This window comes from Annulohypoxylon truncatum (genome assembly GCF_022578515.1).
Source record: "Annulohypoxylon truncatum strain CBS 140777 unplaced genomic scaffold F4807scaffold_4, whole genome shotgun sequence".
Classification (NCBI taxonomy): Eukaryota; Fungi; Ascomycota; class Sordariomycetes; order Xylariales; family Hypoxylaceae; genus Annulohypoxylon; species Annulohypoxylon truncatum.
In genome coordinates this window covers 386,528-409,134 of record NW_025953790.1, presented here as the reverse complement: position 1 = coordinate 409,134, position 22,607 = coordinate 386,528, and the positions used below count along the sequence as shown (strand labels likewise).

The window sequence follows — 22,607 nt, the reverse complement described above, 5'->3', positions numbered from 1 at the left end:
TAAAAGCCTCCGGGACTAAATTGTTTATGATCTAAAATGGGCATCCCTTCAATACTAGTAACAAATAAAAGTTTAGGTGCAACTCCTATCAGGCCTGCCTGCCCACATAAAATGGGTCGTTCCACGTGACTCCTGACTCTTCACCTCAATCGCAGCGGATGGTCACTGTCACCAGACTACTACTAGATTCTTAATAAACCCTCATCTTAGAACTTACATTAATCAACCGACTTTGAACCCAATAACCCTCATACCACACACATACGTGGAAAAAACTAAAACCTAAACCTTAATTACCTATATTGAGCAAGTAATTATTTGAAACTTGGAACCCCAAATTTTAGAAAACAACCCAACAACAAAATCCTTCACAACCTTTACAATGCCTTCTACTACAGAATCCCAAAAACCACAAACATCTTCTTCCGATACTAAAGTACCACAACAATCGGATAAAAAAGATCCCGGCTCTGATACCAACACCAAGCAGAATAAATCAAAAACCTTGACAAGAGAGGAGATCGGTGAACTGTTCGACAAAGCTCGCGAAAAAAATGCCAAGATGACTCCCGAGGAGGTGGCAAAAGCATACCCATGGCTTGGTAAGTTCAAGTCGTATATATCAAAATTAATCATTTAATAAACTAACAACTATAGAACGATACAAAGGCGTTTCTGGGGTTACCTACAATGAAGTGCCAGATCTTTGGGACGAAATATGATTTTACTGTACGAGGGCAACGAGAAGGTTCAAGGGCTTATGTGTCACGAGGCGGAACCAAAGGGCTAAGGAATAACGACGTTTATGCGCGAAGAGCTCTAACTACTCCCTTCCAAGGGATGCGTTATACATGCATAGAACTTCCTTTTGTCTGCAGCCAAGGGCCAACTGCCAATAGGGCGGCCTCGTACAAGCCGACTCCCGATCCTTCTGGGCTACTAGTTACCCCTGGTGAGGCTCTAGCTATCAGCTCTCACAGATGAGGCTTCTGACAGGAATTAAGCCATCAAGATATCCTTGCCAACCGGCAAAGTTGAAAAAGTTTGACCAAAACTCGGTTACCGAAGAGGACTTATCCAAAGCCCCTTTCTCCTCCACGTGGTCATCTGCCACTGGCAGATGCACATCATTTGCACTCAAGGCCGCGGCCCTCCTCGACGCAAGATTCCCTGATCTTTTCAGGTTCCAATATTACGACATCGGGAGACATAGAGTTGCGCGCTGCGCAAATACCGGGGTCTTAATCGATTCCTCTTCAGTCGCCGGGGCTGTAATTTTAAAAGAAAGACAAGAGTGGATAAGCATCCACGGCTTAACTGGACGCTGGAAGTACGCCGATGGCGTATTAATTTACGAAAGGAGTCCGAAACACGGGAAGAAGAGTGCGGTTCCAATAGCACCTGAGAAGGCGCTTGGGACTTGCTTGAAAGAAGTTGCAAAAGATGCAACTCTTATCTGCCTGTTTCGGTATTATTCTCCATTTTCCTATGACTATAGGAGATAGAGTGTACATCATGGGAAGGTGCGACGAGCACTGTGCAAGTACTTAAGATCTTCGAAATGAAGATCCAGGATCTAAAGTTTCTAAACAAATACAACATCTTATCCCCTCTGATCCTCTTTTCTACAGGCATGTTAACAGATTTGATTTATAAGCTAATATACCCATAGTTCTATTGATATTGTTGGGACCGAGGGAATCTGGTTACCAAAGTTCAGTGGGATGGTCAAATGGAATATTGCGGCTAAGTGTATTGAATTAACCCCGGATATACAAGACCGCGACCGACAGATGACCAACTTCTTTTCTCACAAAAGAACTAGCAAAATTAATACAACATGCGTCAAGGATATGGATATACTTATTATTAAGGTTGGAGATATTCAGCAGTAGAGGGCTGATGGGACCTAACAAATTCTCATTGATTTCTGGGAGGCTACATTAAGCTTATTGGGATATCCTGTTTGGAGTTCAGATAACTAATCCAATAGTACCAATTGTGTCAGGGGTTACAAGGCAAGGGGCTAGATAACAGCTAGATAACAGCTAGTTAGCTGCAGCCTGTATAATGCCGGGACGAATATATAAGGGATCGAAGGCCTCAAAGGGGTTTAGGAGAGGGACAGCCGTTAATCAAGGTCTTTTACTACCTACAAGCGAGCCAAAGGCAAGCTAACTGCTATTCTCACTCAGTCTGTAACATGTGCTACATGAGACCCGTAAGGTAAGCTATCTAAGATAATCCCTTAAAATATTAGTTACTTACTCTTTCTTAGGCAGGTATCGTCAGCCCATGACGGACTTCCCATTCATAATGATCCTTTGGAGACGTGATATAGATCCCTCCCGCAGCCAGCCTCTGGCGGCTCGGTACATAGTCGCGAACGTACAATGTAGCGATTGGGTCCACAATAGGGGGTACCGACTGGGGGCCACCAACGCGAGAAAACACCAGCTTCCCGGGGAACTGCCAACGGTAATCAAGCCGTCGAGGCAGAGGAAACCACGGGATGGAGAAAACGGAGTTGGGGTAGCGAAGGGCGACAAAGGCTACGACAAATTCCTCGCGCCCGGTGTAGAAGCCGTTAGCATCCATATCATCTACCGTCTGCATAAAGCGCGCGCTGTAGTTCAGCATGCCGAGCGAGTTGCCCACATACACATTAGCAATGAACTGGCGGCTGCGCCAGGTCCGTCTAGGATTGCTCCAGCATTCGTCGTTAATGTCCGGGCAGCCATCTCGGTGCGAATACTCGCCCATGACCACCCCCGTGTCGCGTGAGACACTGATGGCACGATCAATCTTTGCCGAGTCGAGGCCGCTCTTGATGAGGTCACCCCAAATCATGCCATCGGAGTCTCTGGGGCCGTCGTCAAAGAGGAATCCCGCGTCTACGTACATCCACCGGTCAGAACCGAAGGGATTGCGCATGATGGCGTCGTACATGATGAATGCCTTCGCATTGCATACGGCGCTGTGATGGGCGCGGTTGTATCTGTCCACGGGCCTCAGCTCACCATCAGCATCCCCATAGCCGTCAAATTCCCGGAAAAGTCTCGGTTGCACATTTGCGAAGTTGTCGCGCTGGTAGTCGTTAGTCGGTATATCCCAAACCGTGGCGTAGGAGTCCACTATGTGCCAATGCGGGTCTGGTCGCATGGCGCGGATTGTTTCCGCGAGCTCGGGCGGGATGTAGAGAATCGTCTGCTCTCCCATCTGAGCTATGCGTTCGATTCTCTTTAGGTAAGAGGGGCTCTGGTGGATAGGCCTTGCATCACCTTCGTCCGGGCGGGGATAGAAGATCAAGACCATAGTGGGTGCGTCCTGGCGAATAGGTGCCACTTCTGAAGTGGTTCGGAATTGTGGCACTTCGTGTTTGCCCGAAAGCGCATTTTGCCATTCCGCAACCTCTCGCCCATATGGTTTAACAGGTGGCTTCAAGTACTCACGTGGTGATCTTCCACGCTTGCCGTCCCATGAGATTAGTGGTTCGTCAATGGGTGTCAAATCTTGAATATGCTTCAACTTCTCCCTATAGGAGGAAGCTTGATCAAAGCCATTTTCATACGTACCCATGTTTGTCTTAGAAGATGTGCTAGATCTGGTATCCATGGTTGAGTAAGTAGCTTGGTTACTTGATTAGCATGAAGCTACTTAGAAGAGCTCAGGTGGGAAGTCCCTGTTTATGCTACTATATATACCATAAGGGAACGTTTCTTGTTTAATAATATCTCACTATGTTTACAATCACCAATGTTCGCAGAAAGGAAGAGTGAGGGAACAAAGGAGGTCTTTACGGTCATTGACTCGTTATTAACACAGTAATAGAACAGAGTCAGAATAAATGGGCTATCGGCGACTTAGTATTAATATTATTGTAACATACTGGGATTCTACATAGTACTTAGTTATCCCTTGACTTCCTAGGTACTTTGGCAACTATACGCGTTTTAGCCAATAGGAACCTCCGATCCAGTAGCAAAGAGATAGCTAAAACAGCTACACTTACAGTGCATCACGGTAATATTGATACTGTCTTTCAATTTATACAAGGGTCAACATTATAAGTTAATCAATTCTGAGGAGGTGAGCTTCATGATAACTGAAGATAGAGACCTGCTAGAATGTAGGCAAGAGTTATAGGATGATGATTACAGATAGGTTGGTAGATAAATACTCTTGTGTAAGACAATTTCACCTACTAGATCTAGTGGAAGTTTTCATTCTTCTCATACAAGCTGTTGAGGAGTCTGATAAGTAGGGCGAAGCTTCGGTGAAACGAGAGAGACGACTTTTTGCAGATGATAGAACCGCGACGAAGGTTTACCTCAGAGTCCCGGTCATCTAAAGAAAGTCAGACTATTACTGTCACCCGCTGGGGATCAGGGGTGGTATCCACAAACCCAATAGAGTCCTGCAAGGTACGACGATCAGAGGTGGGGATGTCAATCACGGTTTGATAGCCTAGAAGATTGAAGTCCATTAGGACAAGAGTAAAAAGCTAAACCATGATAAGTTGGATTCACTCATAAGTTTCTATTCAACGATGACTGCTCGGACCATACAGAATACTCAGGCGCCTCTTTGAAAAGATGCCAAGATGAAATAAATGGACCCACAACCCCTTTTTTTTCCACCCGCGGAATCCAATGCCTCAGTTCATCTTCAATAGTGCTTCAGTGACACGGGTTCGTCTATGATGAAATAATTGAGGAATGGTCTCAGCCAGTTCTCTAAGTGTATCATTCTTTCAGCTCTTACGTTTGCGATTGTCTCTTCCCATTTTGTCTTCATCTACATGCAAGATAAATATCCCGAGCCGTACACTCAGCCAATCAGAACGTACGGTCTCTCCCTTCAGAGATGTGGAGTGTTATCAACAAATTATTGATGAAATAAAACTCCCGACTGGAACTTAAGCATGGTCCGGAGCTCAGCTTCACCAAAGCATTAGTGAAGTATTAACCATTCTTAGATTCAAAGATCTACAATACACCGTACGGGTAGTTCAGACTAGAAGCTACTGCAACTTTTATTGCTGCCATATGCATACCAATGCAGAGCTCACAACTTGAACTGCTAGCCTTAAGTGCAGTTAGCCAATAGGAAGAGTTGATGTAGGCAAGTGCGTTTAGGTAGTCAAGGTGTTGCACACCACTCACATCTTTACGTCTGTAGAAACGTCTCTTGAGTATTCTACAATTGTCGTACTTTCAGCTCCCATAAAAATTGGGCTTAAACCAAATTGATTCAGAGAGCTTTTATGATCAGCGATGCATCAAAGGTACTAGCCACCAATTGGACCGTGGTTTCTGTTCAGAAGCAATGAGACTTTGCGGCTGATTTTGATGCATTCACATGAGGTACATACTTCACTTGGTGCTTCCAGTCATCTATAAATGCTTCTTCCATTCCAAGGAAGAGGAGCTACTTATCTGGTGTAAAATCACCTCTGGAAAGAATCTTTTATATCAGCCTAACCATTCTCTGTTTGCTATATAAATTCCGTTTTATCTTCCCAATTCATTGGTTTATAAGGGCCCATCATGTCTGATTTCGAGCAAGAGGGAGAAAACATTGGGGCCTTCAGCAGGAACCAGATTAAGTTCCTGGTCGAAAATCAAACTGCCTTTGAATTAGAAGCGGAAGGCTGTTTCGCTGACTGGGGAGACTTTGCGGAACCTCCATCTACGGTAAGCAGTTGTCCTACCACTGGAGCTTTTATCCTAACTTTATTCGCAAGATCAAACCCTACAGTTCGGGCAGCGGCGGACACGTCATCAGCTCTCGTAGTCCGTTTACTGGATCGGCTGGCATGTCCGGTTATGCGGTCAAAAGTGGCTCTGAGGCGTTGTATCTCCGATTTCTAGGTTCCAATCCTTACATGAGCGCCAAGGACAACTACTGTACTTCGGCTGTCTTGACTCGGGATGCAAATATTGGCCAGGGCGATTATAACTGGCTCTACTACAGAGAAGAGAAGGACGACTCGAAATCCTTCAACGGCGGGACTCTGACAGTAAGGATAGATTCTTATTACCAGTCACTCTATGAGCACTTGCTAATCTCATTAACCAGGTCACTAGCAACATAGGTCAAGCCGATGATTGCGTCGCAATCTTCACAGTTACTTTCGAGGAGTGATTTTTGCCGCGGGATGCAGTCTTTGCACATGGGCACTATTCTAACGGTCCTTCCAGAGGCCCAGCTGGTTCGAGATTTGACTTGTCAGGGGTTCATCCCATTAGGGAGGTTGGCATGTTAAGAGGGGTGATCTAAACCAGTACAGAGAAGACGATACTTCATGTATACCACGTTCTTTAGTAGACTACCTAGGTATCTTAACATTCCTTGCATGACGATGATGTGCCCCTCTCATTACCTATATTCACGTCGTGACAAGGCTTCTATGTTGTTACACAGCAACCGTCAGACGATGGGTCAACCGTATGGCAAGGTCCTAGAAATGGGATTAATGACGCACGGAAACCATATATGTCTTATTGTACCTAAAGTGATGTCAATAAGGCCATACTGAAGTAGTAGATGAGGTTATGCGAACGCAGGAATGGACCATCCCATTGTAATAGACGGGCTGCCCCCCTGAGATGCTTGGCTTCTGCGGCCACTTTCCTTCTACCCGATGAGAAACCGAACTCCAATATCGTTGAGACCTCTCCATACATCCAGAATGGGAATATCTTGACGTTCTTGCTGCGGCAACATAGGCTGTAAGATGGATTGAATCAAGCCGACCCCATCTTAGCGATGTTTCAGCTCCTATGACACAAGGCACTATTGGATCCCGCATCTGCAGTGACACTCAAATAACAACCAAATTGTCTTGCAACATATCAGCCAATGAAGACTACATATACCGTGTAGGTATATAGGTATGACAGCTATTGGGTATGTCGTTTCCCCTAATGCAGTTGCCATCCCATCGCACATGCAAAGTTGGACGATCAGCAACGTTAGTAGTTCAGCAGATCTTAAGCGCTGGCCAGGTCTAAGGTTATATAAGGGGATGAAAGGTCAGAGATGAGTCTGTTTCATATGACTATCCTCTAAGCATAGCCCAGATGGCTACCCCAAAAACTGTCTCTGTTGAGGTCTCAGGCCCCCTCATCCAAGCGCTGACCTGCTTCAATGGATCTGGGCCTGGTGTAAGGTTGGACCGGCTCAGTGACAGAAGCCTCGAGAACAAAGAAACAGCCTTTGGTCTGATTCGTACTTTCAACTTAGTGCCAATCCAGCAAGGAGGCCAAGACCACTTTGCACTACAATCCAAGCTAAACAATGCGTACCTAGGCTTCAATATCAGTGACCGACGACTTATGATGCGCCATGTTCAGTTTCCCCCGCCCGAATATTTCCGCTTTGCGTATCCCCCGAACATCCCGCATTCCTATGACGAGGATGGCGCCCCCGTTCACATCATGGCCGCGGACGCCAGACCTGTCAATGACCCCAACAACGCGAGCACGGAGTTCCAGTTGTTCGTACGCTCTCTTCAGGAGACAACTCCGGCAAGTAGCGTTGATGAGTCATGGAAACAACAGTTCGCTCTGATAAGCGTTCTTGGGGAAAAGGATTCCTCTAACGAGTCAGACGACCATGCTGAAGTAATGGCATTCGGCGGTGGCGGGGGGTCGGACCTTGACAATTCAGAGCAACTCGCTAAGGTCGCGGAGATGCAGAGGACGGGAGACTTGCGAACAGCTATCAACACCCTCGCCGAGGAGAAATACGATGGTTATATCCCCCTCCTTCTTAACAGCTTGACTTGAGTATCTAACAGTGCCAGATTCCAAAAACCAGAGTGTTTCGCCAGATGCTGTCATCAAAGTGGCTCAGCTTCTATGTATCATGGATCAATGTGTCTACATGAGGTTATTAATGCCTTCCGTCAACATATTTCTGAACTGCTAATGGGGTATCGTAGGGACCTTGAACATGAGGAACAGATATATTCGGAGTTACAGCCATATGCAGCTGAGATCAAAGAGGCTGTTAAACATTCCCGGCCACTCAGCCAGGCTACCTTAGACGCGATGATGAAAGCGCAGGTGAAGGGCGACAGAGCTACACAGAAAATACAGGAGGTGGTAAGTTATGACCAGAAGATGATTCGGAGTCTTGACAAAGTCTCTAATATGTATCCAGGCATCAAGGATGGGGCTTGATTATCTACCCCTCTGCAGTAGGTGGTTAGAGTATAGGTGACAATTGTTGGTGGCTAATCGATATTTTAGACTTTTCTTCCGATGGAAAACTTCTCCGTAACGGTCCTTACTGCGGCGCTTTCTATGGGCACAGCGAGGATAAGAAGCCGTTTATCGTCATAGCGTTCAAGGTGATCACCGATCCATATTCGTGTCCTCGACGTGCTGGACTGACTAGACCATAGGGGACTGGAAAGTTCAAAGAATGGATCACGGATGCCAAGTTCAATATGAAGGATGCGGTCGGGTCTAGCCCCTTGAAAGGTAGATGTCATATCGGATTCTTCGATGGCGTATTCAAAGACTTCCCGTGTGACCTGTCATCAAACAAATCAATCCGCATTGCTTTGCCGTTTCGTAAGTCATATCGCCTTCTTCTTTGCCCGCTCTAAAATCTGACAACTCGTAGAGATGATGAGAAATCAGCTCTGGAAACTTGAGAGGAAGGTTTTAGCCAAAACATTTCCCTTTGGACTGAGAGTCCAAGCTTGGGTGACCGTAAGTTCCAAGGACAAGTTCCAAATACACCAAGTGATAATGCGAGTCTCTTACGTCTTCATTAGGGCCATTCTCTTGGCGGGGCATATGCCACGAACTGCTGGGCAGGCATGCTAGCAGATATGCATTTTATGCATACAACAATTCGCGGTCTGATGACGTTTGGAAGCCCGCGAGTAGGTAATGAGACGTATGCCACCAATGCAGGCACCCTTAAGGGATTTCGGAAGTCATGGCGGTTTGTCAACGGTAATGACTTGGTCGCAAGGATGCCCGGCGTAACCCTTTGGTTGGAGAAGTACTACCATGTAGACAGGATGGTGAACATTACTCCAGCGCGAATCGCTTTAGGAGCTTCGGAACTCGGTGCTCTCAACGAATATACGAGCGATGGAGCCACGGAAGAAGTTACGCTGGCTGAGAGCGATCTTGAGGCGATCGATCAGGACGAAAATCACGTCCAGGGAGGAATCTTTGGAGGTGGCTTTGCGGACCACAGTAAGCCCCCCCTTCCACTCCCCAGACAATACCGATTACCTTTGATTAACGATGGCTAATCATTGCATGCAGGCCTCAAGAAGTACTGGGAATCATTGAGGAACGGCACTCTCGAGAGCCATGATCCATGGCCTTAGGGGTGATGCAAAACTTCCAAAGTCTGTTAACATGTAAGATCCCGAGGAGATTGACCAATTGAGGGGAAGAGAGTTCGGCATTGAAAATGAAAAGTCGTTCGCGCATCTATGTGATGGAGGTTCCGTCGTGATAAATACTATATAAGTGCATTCCTTAGTAGTAGGTACCTAGGTATTTAGTCCAAGGTTGAGGCTCTAAAATAGAGTTCTTCTGCGGGAAGCTAAGGTTAGGTTTCGGTTCGCTCCGTCCTATATTCTCATCTAGAAAGTGCAAGTGAGTAAAGTTTATGCTGATGATCCCTGACGCCCGTGACGTCACGCATTAAACATGAATTAGTAATAGCTATAGCAGGTAGGTGGTAGGTAGTAAAAATGTGGAGGACTTCGGGCAAGACAGCAGACACGGAAGGTGCACGGAAGGAATGGACGCGAAACCCAAACCGGGAAATCTGCTTGTACCCGCTTCTCCAAACGGGCGTCCGCTGAACACGAATCACGAATCATCAACAGAAGATAGGACTATGGAGGCTCGGTTCACATTCGTTCGTCACCAAGATGGCTTATCCCTCAGCACTAATGTAGAGAGATTCGACGATGGACTTGCTGAAATCGCCTCATAGGACTTCACTAGGTGCCCTACTATGCAGCTATGTAAGCAAAAAGCAAACAGCCAAACAGCTATTCCCCGTTCTGCCCGTCAGATGGCGGCTGTGTCACTCAAGGCCTGGGGCACAGCAGCCGGTCAGCAGGGTTTATGGAAATTACCAGCTCTTCAGCTACCGGATTCGACCCCAAATTTAGGCCCGAACCCCAGCCCGTCGCTGCTATCGATTGCGATCGCCCAATCGACGCCGTGCAGTGCAACACCTGCCCGTTCTTCCGGGCAAGGATCGACAATGCAGGAACACAGCAGCTAGGTAGCTCCGCCAGCGCCCACGCATCGTCCTTCTATTATTGTCCTCTGCTTCCGGCATGCCGGCCTAGTCGTCTGTTGCTTCGCCCTACACCCTGCTCCGTGACATGATTAGTTAGGTTATGTCTAGGTAGTCATCATCGCCAGAATCTTACGAGCCAAGCCCTATATATACCCCGGATACCGCTCTTCCCATTCCGAGTCCTCAACTCAATACCACCTTTCACGACAACTTAATTGGATCGGTATTGCGCAGGACAGGCAAACAACAAAGATGGGGCGCTCGCAAGTATTCACATCGGCGTTCCTCGCGCTCGCGACTCTGGGCGCGGCAGTTCCCATGCCCGGCTCGAGAATAGCATCGTCCAGGAGAGGAGCCGCCGCTCAGAACACCACCGGCAGCATTACCTGGGGGCCTTGCTCCGACCAATTCGCCGCGAACCTCACGTGCGCGAACTACACCGTGCCCCTGGACTGGTCGAACCCGGGCAACGAGACGATACAGCTCGGCCTCGTGCGCCACGAGGCCACCGACAAGAGCGCGCGCATCGGGTACCTGTTCGTGAACCCGGGCGGCCCCGGCGGACAAGCCTCGGACCTCGTCAGCTCGATAGCGCAGAGCCCGGGGGTCGTCAACCCGGAGATCCTCGCGCGCTTCGACGTGATCGGGTTGGACCCGCGGGGCGTCGGCCTCAGCACGCCGGTGCAGTGCGACACCGACACGTACAACAGGCGCGTGTCCTTCTTCCCCAAGACGCAGGCCGAGTACGACGCCCTGGTCGCGTACAACAAGGCCGTCGGCGAAAGCTGCCGCGCCAAGACGGGCCGCCTCATCGACTTCGTCGACACCATCTCCGCGGTCAAGGACCACGAGGCCGTGCGCAAGGCCCTCGGCGGCGAGAAGATCAACCTCCTGGGCCTGTCGTACGGGACGCAGCTCTTCAGCCAGTACGCAGAGCTGTTCCCGGACAACATCCGCGCGCTCGTGCTCGACGGGAACCTGCAGCACAGCCAGGGCGAGTCGTCGAACCTGCTGATCGAGAGCACCACGTACGAGCTCACGCTCAAGAAGTTCTTCGAGTGGTGCGCGAACTCGACCACGGCCGACTGCGTGCTCTCCGGCCAGGACGTCGAGGCCAAGTTCGTCAGCGTCCGCGACAAGGCCGCCGCGTCGCCGATCCCCGCCCCGGGCTGCGACGACACCTCCTGCCGCGCCAACGTGACGGACGAGGACCTGCGCTTCACCGTGCAGAGCTACCTGATCTCGGTCGGGAGCTGGCCGAACCTGGCGCGCGCGCTCGAGCAGGCCGACGCCGGCAACGCGACCCTCATGTCCGAGGCGAACCCGCTCGCCGTCGGCGACCCGTACACGGACTCGTCGCTGTTCGCCGGCACGGCGATCGCGTGCCAGGACTGGGACCACGCGGCGGCCTCGCTGGCCGACGTGCTCGCCAAGGGCACGCTCGGCGCCAACTTCAGCCCCCTGACCCGCGGCGCCTGCCAGAGCTACAAGATCCAGACCTCGTGCATCGGGTGGCCGGCGCCGCTGACGAACCCGCCGAAGAAGATTGTCTACAAGGGCGCGACTAAAATCCTGCAGGCGCAGTCTACCTTCGACCCTTCGACGAGCTACGCGTGGGGCCTGGGCTTGCATGCCGAATTGGGCGATGATAAGTCCGTTCTTATCGTGCGCAATGGTACGGGTCACACGAGTTACCTGTCGGATGGCGCCACGACGGCCGCGATGAACGCGTACCTTGTCAACTTGACTATGCCGGAGCCGGGGACGGTGTTTGATTCGTAAAGCGAGGGGCAGAGTTGGTATGTGCTATGAGCAAGACGTTTTAATGGATGTGTGATTGAAGATATATGACATGACACGGTATGGCACGGGATGTTTCGGGTTGAAAACTTCGAACGTATATATTACACATTACTACACTAAGATGGTATTTTTAGAGTATATATATAGTGAATAATTATTATTACCTACCTTTAGGGGATTTACTTTGGCTGCAGTTACGATGTAGATAGGTGGGTGGTTCTAAGGACAAACCTTGTACTTGATGACCAATTCGTTTGTTTCCAGACATGAGCTTTGCTTGTGATGTCTACCTAGGTACGATCATTTAGAGGCTTCTACGACATTCATAAAACAGTTCCAGATTAAACATCTACCTGCGGACCTCAGACCCACGTCCCCTCTAGAGGTGTCCTGAGGTAGTAAATACCTTACAAGTTGGTAGAATAAAGCGCTAGGTGTCATTTCCTTCGACAACAACTTCATGGGAAGATATCCTTGGAGCTTTGGATATGTTCAGTTAGTCCATGGCCTCGCTTGGGAGAATGGCGTAAAGTGCGAGTTCACTCACGAACTCCAACGATTGGTATTCGATAGCAGTCACTATAGCAAATTTACACGGCACCATCATCCACAGCATAAGCTTTCGTATTTTGTTTATGGCCAGAGCCAATTCCTGCCTAAGGTGAAATCCTACCTAAGATTGCACACCTGTCGAGAAAAGGGGGCGTGAGCCAAAACCTTTGTGAACCAGCGAGCTACAAACGTTTCCTGCACCGAGGCCGTGACTGTTCGCCCAGCCCACCTTCCTGCAAATATTCCCCGAGTTCTAAAGCCATCACGAAATCCTTGAGCACTCCCGCCCCTTGGCTATTTATTTATAAGTACATTGGCGAGACTGGTTCCCAAGCTATAGCAGGAGCCACGATCCCCGCAATTTTAGTTTGGTCCAATCCAGGAGCTAATATTGGCTGGCCTGGAACATCTCCTGGATCGACTCGATGTCTTTTATCACCTCGTTGAAAACGCGAGTGACTGAACTAAGCACTTTCGCGCGGTTATGCTCGCCTCGCGTTTTCCAGAGCTCTACCATCATTTCACGATAGATCTGTTGAAGCTGTTCAATCGTACAGCCCGACGTGCGTTCGGTAATCTGATCGAGGAAGCACTGGGCCGATCCCTCATCCAACTCCAGTTGTTGTGAAGAGGAACCTGACTGGCGTTGGGATTGGGACTGAGACGGGTCTTCAGGGGCCGGATCATTCAGCAAATTTGCCATACTAGGGGCATGTGATGATTTACTGCCTGCCGGAGATGCTTGAACGCGAGATCCCCGGAACGACCCGGGTGGTTGTATGATTCCTTGCAATATGGCCTGAGCTTGCGAGTGAGCCCACTGTTCACTGGTGGACGTTAACTGGCTTGACACATGTGGTTGAGTATCAGGAATGCTGGATTGCTCTTGGTGGACGCCGTTGGTTGCCTGTGTGCCGAAATTGGAGGACCGATTGGAAGGGTCTGATGTCTTGGTGGTTGACGCATCGTTTAACAACGCTGACGGTGATACCCCAGCAGGGAGGGATTGCACGGCCGAGACCTGCGACATCCGGGACGTTCCACCCATAGTTGTTCGCACAGGGGTATTAAAAGATCGAGGTGCGTCTATACTTCCTATGGTCGCTCGCATAGAGGTCTGGGGAGATTGGTGCCCTTCCATACCGGGCCACTGAGATGGCGGCTGCATGGCGTAATTGAGACCACCAACAGCTGGGCTATCAGCACCAGTCATAGGGACATCTTCGTCTGCCGCTCGAGATGGCACAGACGTCCCATTCGTGGCAGGCGGGTGTGGTGGGCCCTCTCCATTAGAGACGGGTTCTTCCTCAATGAGTTTGAAGCCAGCTGTTGTGTGCAATTGTTGCAACTTCGGAGGATGACCGCCCAAAGGAGGATCGGCGCCATTGGTAGCATTTGGTCGTGGCTGGCCGGAATTAGACCGCGCCCCTCTCCTGAGGGCCTTCTGTATTCGTTTGTATTCCTTCTGTCGGAACAGCTCTTTCTTCCACTCCTCTTCAAAGTCAAATTTGGTACGAAGACTCTCAGCGGTGTTGGTTACGTCTACCTCAACATTGACATACATCTCGTTTGCCTTAATATAAGTGGCATGGTCGCCAAGAGCTTCAGAATCGAGTACAAAAGATCTTATATCTTTCAAAAACGCCTCCGGGGTGATATAGAAGGTGTTGGCAAGTCTCGTCTCGATTGTGACGGTGTCAAGATTGTACAAAAACTTTTTGGTCGCTGTGTCGATAAGCCCAGGAGTCCCTTCGGCGTCCTTACCAAGCTCATAAGGGCGCGGCGGAGCGTTCGGTACGTCGGGTCTAACGTAGTTGGGATCTGCCTCGTCGAAGAGGTATTGGTATTTTGACTGCGGTATGAATGGATTGCGGAACAAGCGGTATTTGCGCTTGACCTGCTCCATGATAGGCAGTAAATGGACTTTCAAAACATTAAGATTCCGTCGATATTGTAGATTCTCGGCTTTGATCTCTTCAAGCGTAAATTCCTTCGGAGGCGGCGGCGGGGCCACGGGAAGTACTTCCAGAACTCTCTTTTTCCTGTTAGCAGGATCAGGAAAATCCTTGGGGTATCTTTGGATATGTTCCAGTATCCTGCTAAAGTATTCCTGTCGATTCTCCTATGCGTTGTTAGCTGTGATCAGACTAGGTAGGATAGTCAATAGACTTACGCGAAGCGGACGGGCAATCTCCACGAAATTTGAGTTCGATAACCCAAAAAGATCGCGCTTCAGATCGGGACTGATATGCTTCAGTTCAGTTTCCGCAGTACCCACGACCATGATGGAATCGGTAGGTTGTATCGCTCTCAGCATGGACATGAATGTAGTCAAAGTAGTAGATCCAGCCAACGCATCATACCATATGTCGACGTTCGGAATGAAGATGACGCTCGGCTTTTGACGTCTAGCTTCGGCGAAAAGTCCGAAAAGGACTTGTTCAGGAGACTATTGATAAGTTAGTCATTGTCTAAGGTGAAATCTTCTAAAGAAACTTGACAAGACCTACCATAGATTGACCATGTATGTTAGATATATCGAAATTCTGCACGTGAACGCCTTCGAGATAGTGCAGGATAGCAGCACTAATGTAAACTTGACCCATCCCCTGGGAGCCGCAAATCAAAAGTCGCGGACGATAGACGCGAAATTGGTGGAACTCCCGTTGCAGAGCCTCCCGGCTAAACCCGAAGTCGGCGTCGTCGTAAGGCTCAAACATTGCCTCGTCTAGTGCCGTCACCTTCTTCTTACGAGGAAAAACGCTGTCCAACGCATTGGTAATGACCTTGAACTGTTCTCGAAGGAGTGGCTCGACGGGCTTGGGGAACGGAGCTGCCCCAGAAGTCGCAGACCTTTCTGAAGAAGGCACGATTTTGTTCTTGGAGAGCATAAAGTCGGTCATGTGCACGTCTATCTTGCTCGGGTCGACGACGAGTTTCTCCTTCGACGAATAGATCTGGGGGTACGTTCTCTGGATCGCGTTGATGGCGGCTTCAGTGCACATAGCACGTAGGTCGGCGCCACCGTAACCCTTCGTATCTCTAGCCAGGGACATCTTGAACTGGTCGGAAAGACCCCAGTCTTTGGTATGGATATCGATAATTGACTTGCGAGCATCGACATCGGGCAAGGGAAAATAGAATTCTCGATCGAAACGTCCTGGACGGCGTAGAGCAGGGTCCACACTGTCCGGCCTATTGGTAGCGCCAATGACGATTACTTGACCGCGACCGTCCATTCCATCCATTAGAGCGAGCAGGGTCGACACAATCGACGCATGAATCTGCTCTTGCTTACTGGAGCGAACCGGCGCAAGTCCATCTATCTCATCGAAGAAGATAATACTGGGCTGCGTTCTCCTAGCTTCCTCGAAGAGAAGGCGCAGTTGCTTCTCAGCTTCACCAACCCATTTGCTCAGCGCATCAGCACCCTTGCGCATGTAGAACGTAATCTTTTTACCGCCAAGACTAACGGTATTTGCAAGAGCTCGAGCAAGCAACGTCTTTCCCGTTCCCGGAGGACCATGGAATAATACACCTCTCGGCGGGGTGACATGGAACTTGGAGAAAAGCTCTGGGTAAAGGAGAGGCAACTGCACCATTTCTTTAAGTTGCTCGATATGACCTTGCAAGCCACCGACTTGGGTGAAGTCGATATTCATATCAACGCCTAACGGGTCTGCATCGGCGAGGGCCTTCGAATTCTTAATTTTGCCAACATTGAGCGTGGGCGCCGCCATGAGACCGCCACTCTCTCTATTCCCGATTGATGGTCCAAGATTAGGGGCTGCGGAAGTTGGCGTCATGCCGACCATTCCTCCTCCACCTGAGCGATGGTTCATCTCATCGTCGCTGCTGTCGGAATCGGCACCACCCGCTGCGCCAGTTCCCCAAGGTCCACCGAGCAGTGAGCCAGTAAGACCAACACCGCCCAAGGCACCCGCGACAGTGTGTAGGTTATGATCCCAGCCGCCACCCCCATTCCCGCGTCCACGGCGACGACTCGTTGTCGCGGCTGCATCGTCGTTGTCTTCTTCCTGCTCAAGCGGGATGGCGTTGAGCGGTGGTATCGCGTAGTTCACCGGCTGGCCTCTACGGCGCCTCGTTGCTTCCCTGCTGTCAAAAAGGATCTCGGGTGAGCGACGCGTCCTACGCGGACGAGAATCTTGTGTAAGATCCGCGAGTTCTTCTGCCACTTCATCCCCGTCGACTTCATCTTCATCTCCCGACTCCTTACGTCGTTGGGATCTTCTTGCGGATCTTCTACCCTTACTTCTCGACGATCTCCGTCCGCGGGCACTGGGACTCGAGTTCTCATCATCATCGCCGCCCACATCATCTTGGTGAGCCTCGGATGCGGACTCGTTCTCATCTTCAGAGTCATTCCCAGGCTCAAAGTCACTACTGGGTTCTTTGAGCGACTTTCCTAGCCGAGACTTGCGGGTCAGTCGGCGAGTTCGTTTCACAGGACTTTCATCCTCAATGGCGACATTTTCGGCAGCAGCCGTCGACTGGTTAGCTCTCGTACCACGAGTTTTGCGTGAAACGGGAGCAGCATCCTCATCTTCCTCGTCCACATCCATGCGGTCGTTAGTTTCCACCGTTTCGATAGGCTCTTCGTGGTCATGAGCGGCATCTTCATCGGCGTCAGCGTCAGCATCTGCATCTGCATCTGCATCTGCATCTACATCAGCGTCGGCATCGGCATCGGCACCCACTTGACCGGTTGCAATTTCCTCGGTCACTGCAGCATCTTGGACGACAGGATCTTCGGCAATCTCAGCCTCGGGAGGCGGGTTTTCTTCCTGAGTATCAGCCTCCAACACAGTAGGCACTGTCTGCTTGATGCCTTTCGCACTACGAGTCGGTCGGCTGGTTCGACTTAAAGCTTCGGGGCTCCTGCTCTTGGAGCCGCGAGCTGGTTTTGCATGTCTGCCAGAAATTGATAACTCGACCAAATCAGCATCATCCGCCTCAACGGTACGAGCTCGGGTACTTCTCCTGATGCCGACCGGAGGGGGGTTCGCATTAGAAGCAGCGCGCGTCTTCCGCGCAGACGGGGGAACCCGAAGAGTTATTAGCTTCCTCTGGCGGGGTGACTTCTTGGGGGGTTCCTTGATGAGATCATCTTTCTCCTCATTCGAGTCGTGAATTAATTCTTCATCTTCATCTTCTGAGCTCTCCTTATAACTCTGATGTTTGGTGGCCGCCTTTCTGATGCGACGGCCGGTGGTTTCGTTGATCGGAGGTTCAGGTTCATCTTCGTCGTCTTCCGCGAATGAATTCTCTTGGTCACTATCATCGAGGTCTTCATCATCCTCAATATCAGAGCCCCGATACCTACCCTTTTTACGACCGATAGGCTTATTCGCTCTATGCGCGCGCGATTTTCTCTGTGAACGTGGGCGGTCGACGTCGGGTTCAAAGTTCTCGTCATCGGAGTCGGATTTGTTAGGATCGAAATCCAGAATATCTCTCTTTCGTTTGCCAGCCATGCTGAAGCGGAGCCTTCAGGCAAAATTCGAAGACTTCATAAATTGGCAGTCAGCAGGGAAAATTCAGAATTGCAGCATATATTATAGACCAGCGATATTGGAAATGAGGATATAGGGAAGGACAGAGAAGATTAGGTCAATCAAAACATAAAATAAATGAACCAACAACCACCAGAGCCCATGTCGACTGTATGATACAGCCGTCCACAAGCTGGCAGTGATAAGACCTGGGAAACGTTCCAATCGTCACCCGGGCACAATACTGAATAGCGGAATAGCTACGACATGAGACAAGGGGAAACCCACCTTGAAGTATGAAAGGGGCAAAGAGCCTGAGTTCGCGACGAACGTACCAAAAGATACGAAAGGAGTGACGGATATAAGACAACTCCCAAAGCTAAAGGCTCAAGTAATTAGTATATAATCTACCCTCTCTTATATTGGATGCATCACTTCATGACAGAGTAAGCATACCCAATAGTTGTCTCGGGGGAGACAAGGAAAGACTATAGGCAGGATTATTGACAATATTCCGCACTGCAGAGGTATCGCCGCTGGCGTTCGGACTTCAGGGCCAACTCGGAAGAGGCAGTATGGAAGTAATCACGTAAAGATCACCTCCATTCACACGGTAATGTGCCTTCAGATATTCGGACTACGGCATATGGCAATTCGATTGGGTGGTTCGTCAATGAATACTGGTCCGGTTGTGTCTTCAATGGTATCGCGGTTATCTGGTTGGGTCTGGTTGGCTAGGTAGGGGATCGACAGGTGGACGTATTAGGGATCCTCCGGACGGCTGTCGAGATATGGTACCTATAGACAGACACGATGACAATGACGCGACAAGGACGGGAGATTGGAGAATTCGAAGTCGAGACTGTTAAATGGTTTGATAGTTAAATACTGTTATTAAGACGATGCAGGGGTCTCGATTGAAATCAATGGCTATGTAGGAAGATCCGGACAAGGGCCGTCTTTAAAAGGCGTATGCAAAAATATCGGATATGTTGTATCAAATAATAGAGAAGAGGCGCAGGCTGACGACAAAGACCGATAACATTGAGTGACGAAGGGGAACTTCAATAGGGGTAACGTAGCCTGGTCGAGATGGAGAAGGATAAAAATGAAAAGGTAAATGAAGGAAGTTGTCGGGGCGAGTTACGAATTGCGTGAAAAGCGTGAAAAGCGCAAGCTGAAGAGTGAAAGAGCTTTGGGGGGGATTTAGTAAGGGTTTAGGTAGTCACTCGTCGCGCGTTTCTGCGCTTTCTGCTTTCTGCAGGCGGGTAGGAGGCACGGGCCACTGCAAAACACTAATGTCCCACAATGAAATAAGCCAGTAGCCAATCAAATTTGATTAAATCTTACCCGCCAAGAATGATTTTGCGTGTCATACCAAAAATCTACCAAAACAACTCTACCCCGACGACTCCGACAATCCATTCATCTTCACTCCCAATTTTCAACATCTAAATCTTGACAACTTCAAGATCCTGGATATCTTCAGGTCCCAATACCGAAACTCATCTTACATCACTTTTTCTTGGGTCGCCTGCGCATTTACTATGTAATTGACTAGTTTTCGCCCCTCACCTGCCCGGCGAGGGATGCACATGTAATCAAATGCAAAATGCAAGTTCGTCATCTTCGACCTGAATATCTTCAAGGACCCATCCCCAGATTTGCATCATATCGACGGCGCTACCATGCGGCTCAAAACTCAAGGTCAGCCCTATGAGCCGCTCGAAGGGGTCGGGAACGTGGTTGCGTGGGTACAATCAGGTACGTGGAGGACCCAATGTTTTTTTTTACTCTTAGCTCGTTTGCCGACGCCGTGCTCGGTGGGTTGAATTATTGATGGGTGCCTGAGGCAGCAACTTAGTAGGGTAACCTTAAACCATTAGACTCATTCTGCTTAGTCAGGTTACAGTATTGGATTAAAACGTCGCACGTGCCTTGGTCGGCTTTATGTGCCGGCTCAAAACAGCCCAATTTGCTATATTTCGAGAAACTATACAAGTGACTCTACCGGGTTATTGAAGATTATGAGTCGAAGTTTCATTACTTTAAATGTTACAAGGTCTTCGTTGATTCCGACTCTCCAAACTTTCTCAAGACGTTTCAAATTACAAACTCACAAACTTACAAACTTACAAAACTTCTGTACGAATGACGAAGTTGAGTCAGCCAGGCTAGTTTGATTCGATTCGCCTCAGGCAGCAACATTTCCAGCTGCATTTCCAGCTGCACGGATTCTACATGGAGGATGATCCCCACTCTTCGACTAGATCATCGGCACAGCTCCGGACAAGGCAGTGGTTCGCGCACCGTCGAATAATCTACTCACATGCCGTTTATCCGTAGCGAGAGCGGCCGTCGGTCGTCAAAACCAACAAGCTGGATGCGCGCTTCGCCAATGGCATCAATGGCATCGGCGGCATCCGGAAGTTTCCAATCATTTGTGACTCCGCCATTTCAAATATCCTGTTTTATTCATCAATATACGTCCTCTCTAGCCCCTCGTGACCAGCCTGCTCGGTATCATAGTAGTGTCTGGACCCTAGAAATACCTCTTACGGATAGCTACAGCTTCGCTACTTCGTAACGCAGTTTCAGGCGAAGAAACACCTGCAGCCGAGTATTAACTTCGGGCAGCGAGCGTAGAGACGCATCATCGCTGCACCCAATCTTCACGACTAACCCTGGAACGTTACCGACCTGATCGAAATACATACATGAAGAGGTCTTGGCTGCGTGTCACGACACCTCCGATTCTAATAGGGCTGACTAGGGAGTTCCACTTGCGCCAGAAGATCACTTGCGGGGTGACTAACAGTAGTGCTTGTAGTGCTTCTGGCCTCAGTCACACACCGTCTCTTACTCAATCTCCCTGCAGTATGGTGTTCCTTCATCCGAATACCCATTGGCCGAGAGGACAGATAACACCCTATGTCGATTGCCTCACACAAAGCCCATCCATTCAACGATCCCAGTTCTGTGCCCCTCGTAAGCATGCTAATCAGCGGTCTTCCTAGGCCGGCCTGGGTGCTCCGTCACTTGAGCCGCCAAGCTTCCCTGTCAAAAAGAAGAATACGTACGGGTAGGTGGTAAACATACCATACATGTATATATATATAGACCATTCCCAGGCAACAAAATTTCCCAAGCTCCCCAATTTTCAAAGCCGTCTTTCCGTTAGGTTTCTTTTATAGCCATCATACATAAACTGCACCAGGAGTGCGCAATTGGCAACCCTGGAGGGCACTCATTCTACTTTTTGATTTACATTATAATTGTTACCAACAGTCTCGCTCCAAGCTTGAAGCTTACTACCACAACACACATACACATACACCCACACACGCACACCCATATATATTAATTAAGCTCGACATACCATTGAGGGTCAGAAGCTTCCAATACCAGAAAGCTATATTGAAATACTATTTAGCTTTGAGGGTCGTCGTCGGTCTCTATAGTTTCTATAACTAGTTACCTATTAGAGACTTCATCCACTCCACTACCGATACACACAAGCATCAACCAACTCCAATTGAACCCCAATTGAATATGCCTTCGTCACGAGGTGTAGCTCCCACCCCACTCGACATTAGAGGCTCTAGCGAGACCACCCATGGCCGCCAAGGCAGCTTCGACTCCTACTACTCTGACAAAGATAGCAAGGTTGGTAGCATTGCTAGCAACACCCAACTCCTCGGGTCTAACCGCCCACAGGAAACCCCAAGGACTAGTCGGTTCGACGAATACCGCAAATCGTTCGGTCATCACAGTCAACCATCGCCGAACCACAAATCCTCGAAACCGCACTCACCTACTGTGAACGTCTACACCCACTGCGGGCGACACACCGACCAGTACCTATTCGGCGGCTGGTCCAACGCCTTCAAGCATGCCTTCAAAAAGGACTAAGCGCGCGCCCTTTCAAGCCTGAGAATGGCTTCGAAGGGCGCGCTTCTCGCCGTCTATAATTTCTCTGTTTGATACAGTCTTCGCTCTGCGGCCGCGATTTTGGAATTGATTGGGATCGAAAGCGCAATTGCATTTGTTGCGCGGGAATGAGTCACGATCAAAATTATACCTACCTCGCATATTGATATTATAATTGGATGTGAAACGAGATACGAATAAAAATCTGCTCAAGAGCGAAATCTATCGTCCCTCTAGTTTGCATCGGTGACAAGCCTGTGCTAGTCTGGTTAATTCGCTCCTAGGTCCTTTCGCTCGACAACTCGGAGCGGAGAGGAATAGCGCAGCCAACTGGAGTCCATAACTTAGCACATATCTTACTTGAAAGGATGAAGCCCTTGCGATTTATTCAGTAGCTACCCTACGATGCGAGACTTACTTACGTTGGCAAAAGGATTTTTCGAGAGGAAAGTCTTTTCGTGACGCCCTTTCTAGAGCACACACATGCAGAGATGAGCTCAAGAAAAGGGGTGC

At 49.3% G+C, this 22,607-nt stretch overlaps 7 protein-coding genes across 7 annotated transcripts; 5 read left to right on the top strand and 2 right to left on the bottom strand.

Moving 5' to 3' along the window:
• The first annotated feature begins 654 nt into the window (after positions 1–654).
• On the top strand, positions 655–1,615 carry F4807DRAFT_261079 (uncharacterized protein). Its single transcript, XM_047994481.1, has one exon. It carries the CDS (start codon positions 981–983, stop codon positions 1,503–1,505), a length of 525 nt encoding a protein of 174 aa, XP_047857855.1. The 5' UTR covers positions 655–980; the 3' UTR covers positions 1,506–1,615.
• A 485-nt stretch (positions 1,616–2,100) lies between these two features.
• F4807DRAFT_410637 (uncharacterized protein) lies at positions 2,101–3,411 on the bottom strand. Its single transcript, XM_047996630.1, has 2 exons — positions 2,279–3,411; positions 2,101–2,226 (listed from the first exon to the last, which is right to left on the bottom strand). The coding sequence occupies exons 1-2, from the start codon at positions 3,313–3,315 to the stop codon at positions 2,175–2,177; spliced, it is 1,089 nt and encodes a 362-aa protein (XP_047857854.1). The 5' UTR covers positions 3,316–3,411; the 3' UTR covers positions 2,101–2,174.
• A 1,903-nt stretch (positions 3,412–5,314) lies between these two features.
• F4807DRAFT_260946 (uncharacterized protein) lies at positions 5,315–6,493 on the top strand. Its single transcript, XM_047994480.1, has 3 exons — positions 5,315–5,696; positions 5,747–6,022; positions 6,082–6,493. The coding sequence occupies exons 1-3, from the start codon at positions 5,550–5,552 to the stop codon at positions 6,145–6,147; spliced, it is 489 nt and encodes a 162-aa protein (XP_047857853.1). The 5' UTR covers positions 5,315–5,549; the 3' UTR covers positions 6,148–6,493.
• A 592-nt stretch (positions 6,494–7,085) lies between these two features.
• On the top strand, positions 7,086–9,361 carry F4807DRAFT_456674 (Alpha/Beta hydrolase protein; the record flags this gene model as incomplete). Its single annotated transcript, XM_048000917.1, has 9 exons — positions 7,086–7,758; positions 7,811–7,895; positions 7,949–8,111; positions 8,170–8,206; positions 8,259–8,359; positions 8,414–8,585; positions 8,638–8,726; positions 8,792–9,224; positions 9,297–9,361. 9 exons carry the CDS (start codon positions 7,086–7,088, stop codon positions 9,359–9,361), a joined length of 1,818 nt encoding a protein of 605 aa, XP_047857852.1.
• Positions 9,362–10,088: 727 nt separating this feature from the next.
• Positions 10,089–12,544, top strand: F4807DRAFT_410628 (alpha/beta-hydrolase). The gene has a single exon (XM_047996629.1). The coding sequence runs from the start codon at positions 10,549–10,551 to the stop codon at positions 12,076–12,078; it is 1,530 nt and encodes a 509-aa protein (XP_047857851.1). The 5' UTR covers positions 10,089–10,548; the 3' UTR covers positions 12,079–12,544.
• Positions 12,545–12,922: 378 nt separating this feature from the next.
• On the bottom strand, positions 12,923–18,828 carry F4807DRAFT_260927 (AAA-domain-containing protein). Its single transcript, XM_047994479.1, has 5 exons — positions 18,621–18,828; positions 18,453–18,543; positions 15,162–18,179; positions 14,825–15,100; positions 12,923–14,773 (listed from the first exon to the last, which is right to left on the bottom strand). Exons 3-5 carry the CDS (start codon positions 18,144–18,146, stop codon positions 13,037–13,039), a joined length of 4,998 nt encoding a protein of 1,665 aa, XP_047857850.1. The 5' UTR covers positions 18,147–18,179; positions 18,453–18,543; positions 18,621–18,828; the 3' UTR covers positions 12,923–13,036.
• A 2,952-nt stretch (positions 18,829–21,780) lies between these two features.
• On the top strand, positions 21,781–22,076 carry F4807DRAFT_456671 (uncharacterized protein; the record flags this gene model as incomplete). Its single annotated transcript, XM_048000916.1, has 2 exons — positions 21,781–21,834; positions 21,882–22,076. 2 exons carry the CDS (start codon positions 21,781–21,783, stop codon positions 22,074–22,076), a joined length of 249 nt encoding a protein of 82 aa, XP_047857849.1.
• Between the last annotated feature and the right edge of the window lie 531 nt (positions 22,077–22,607).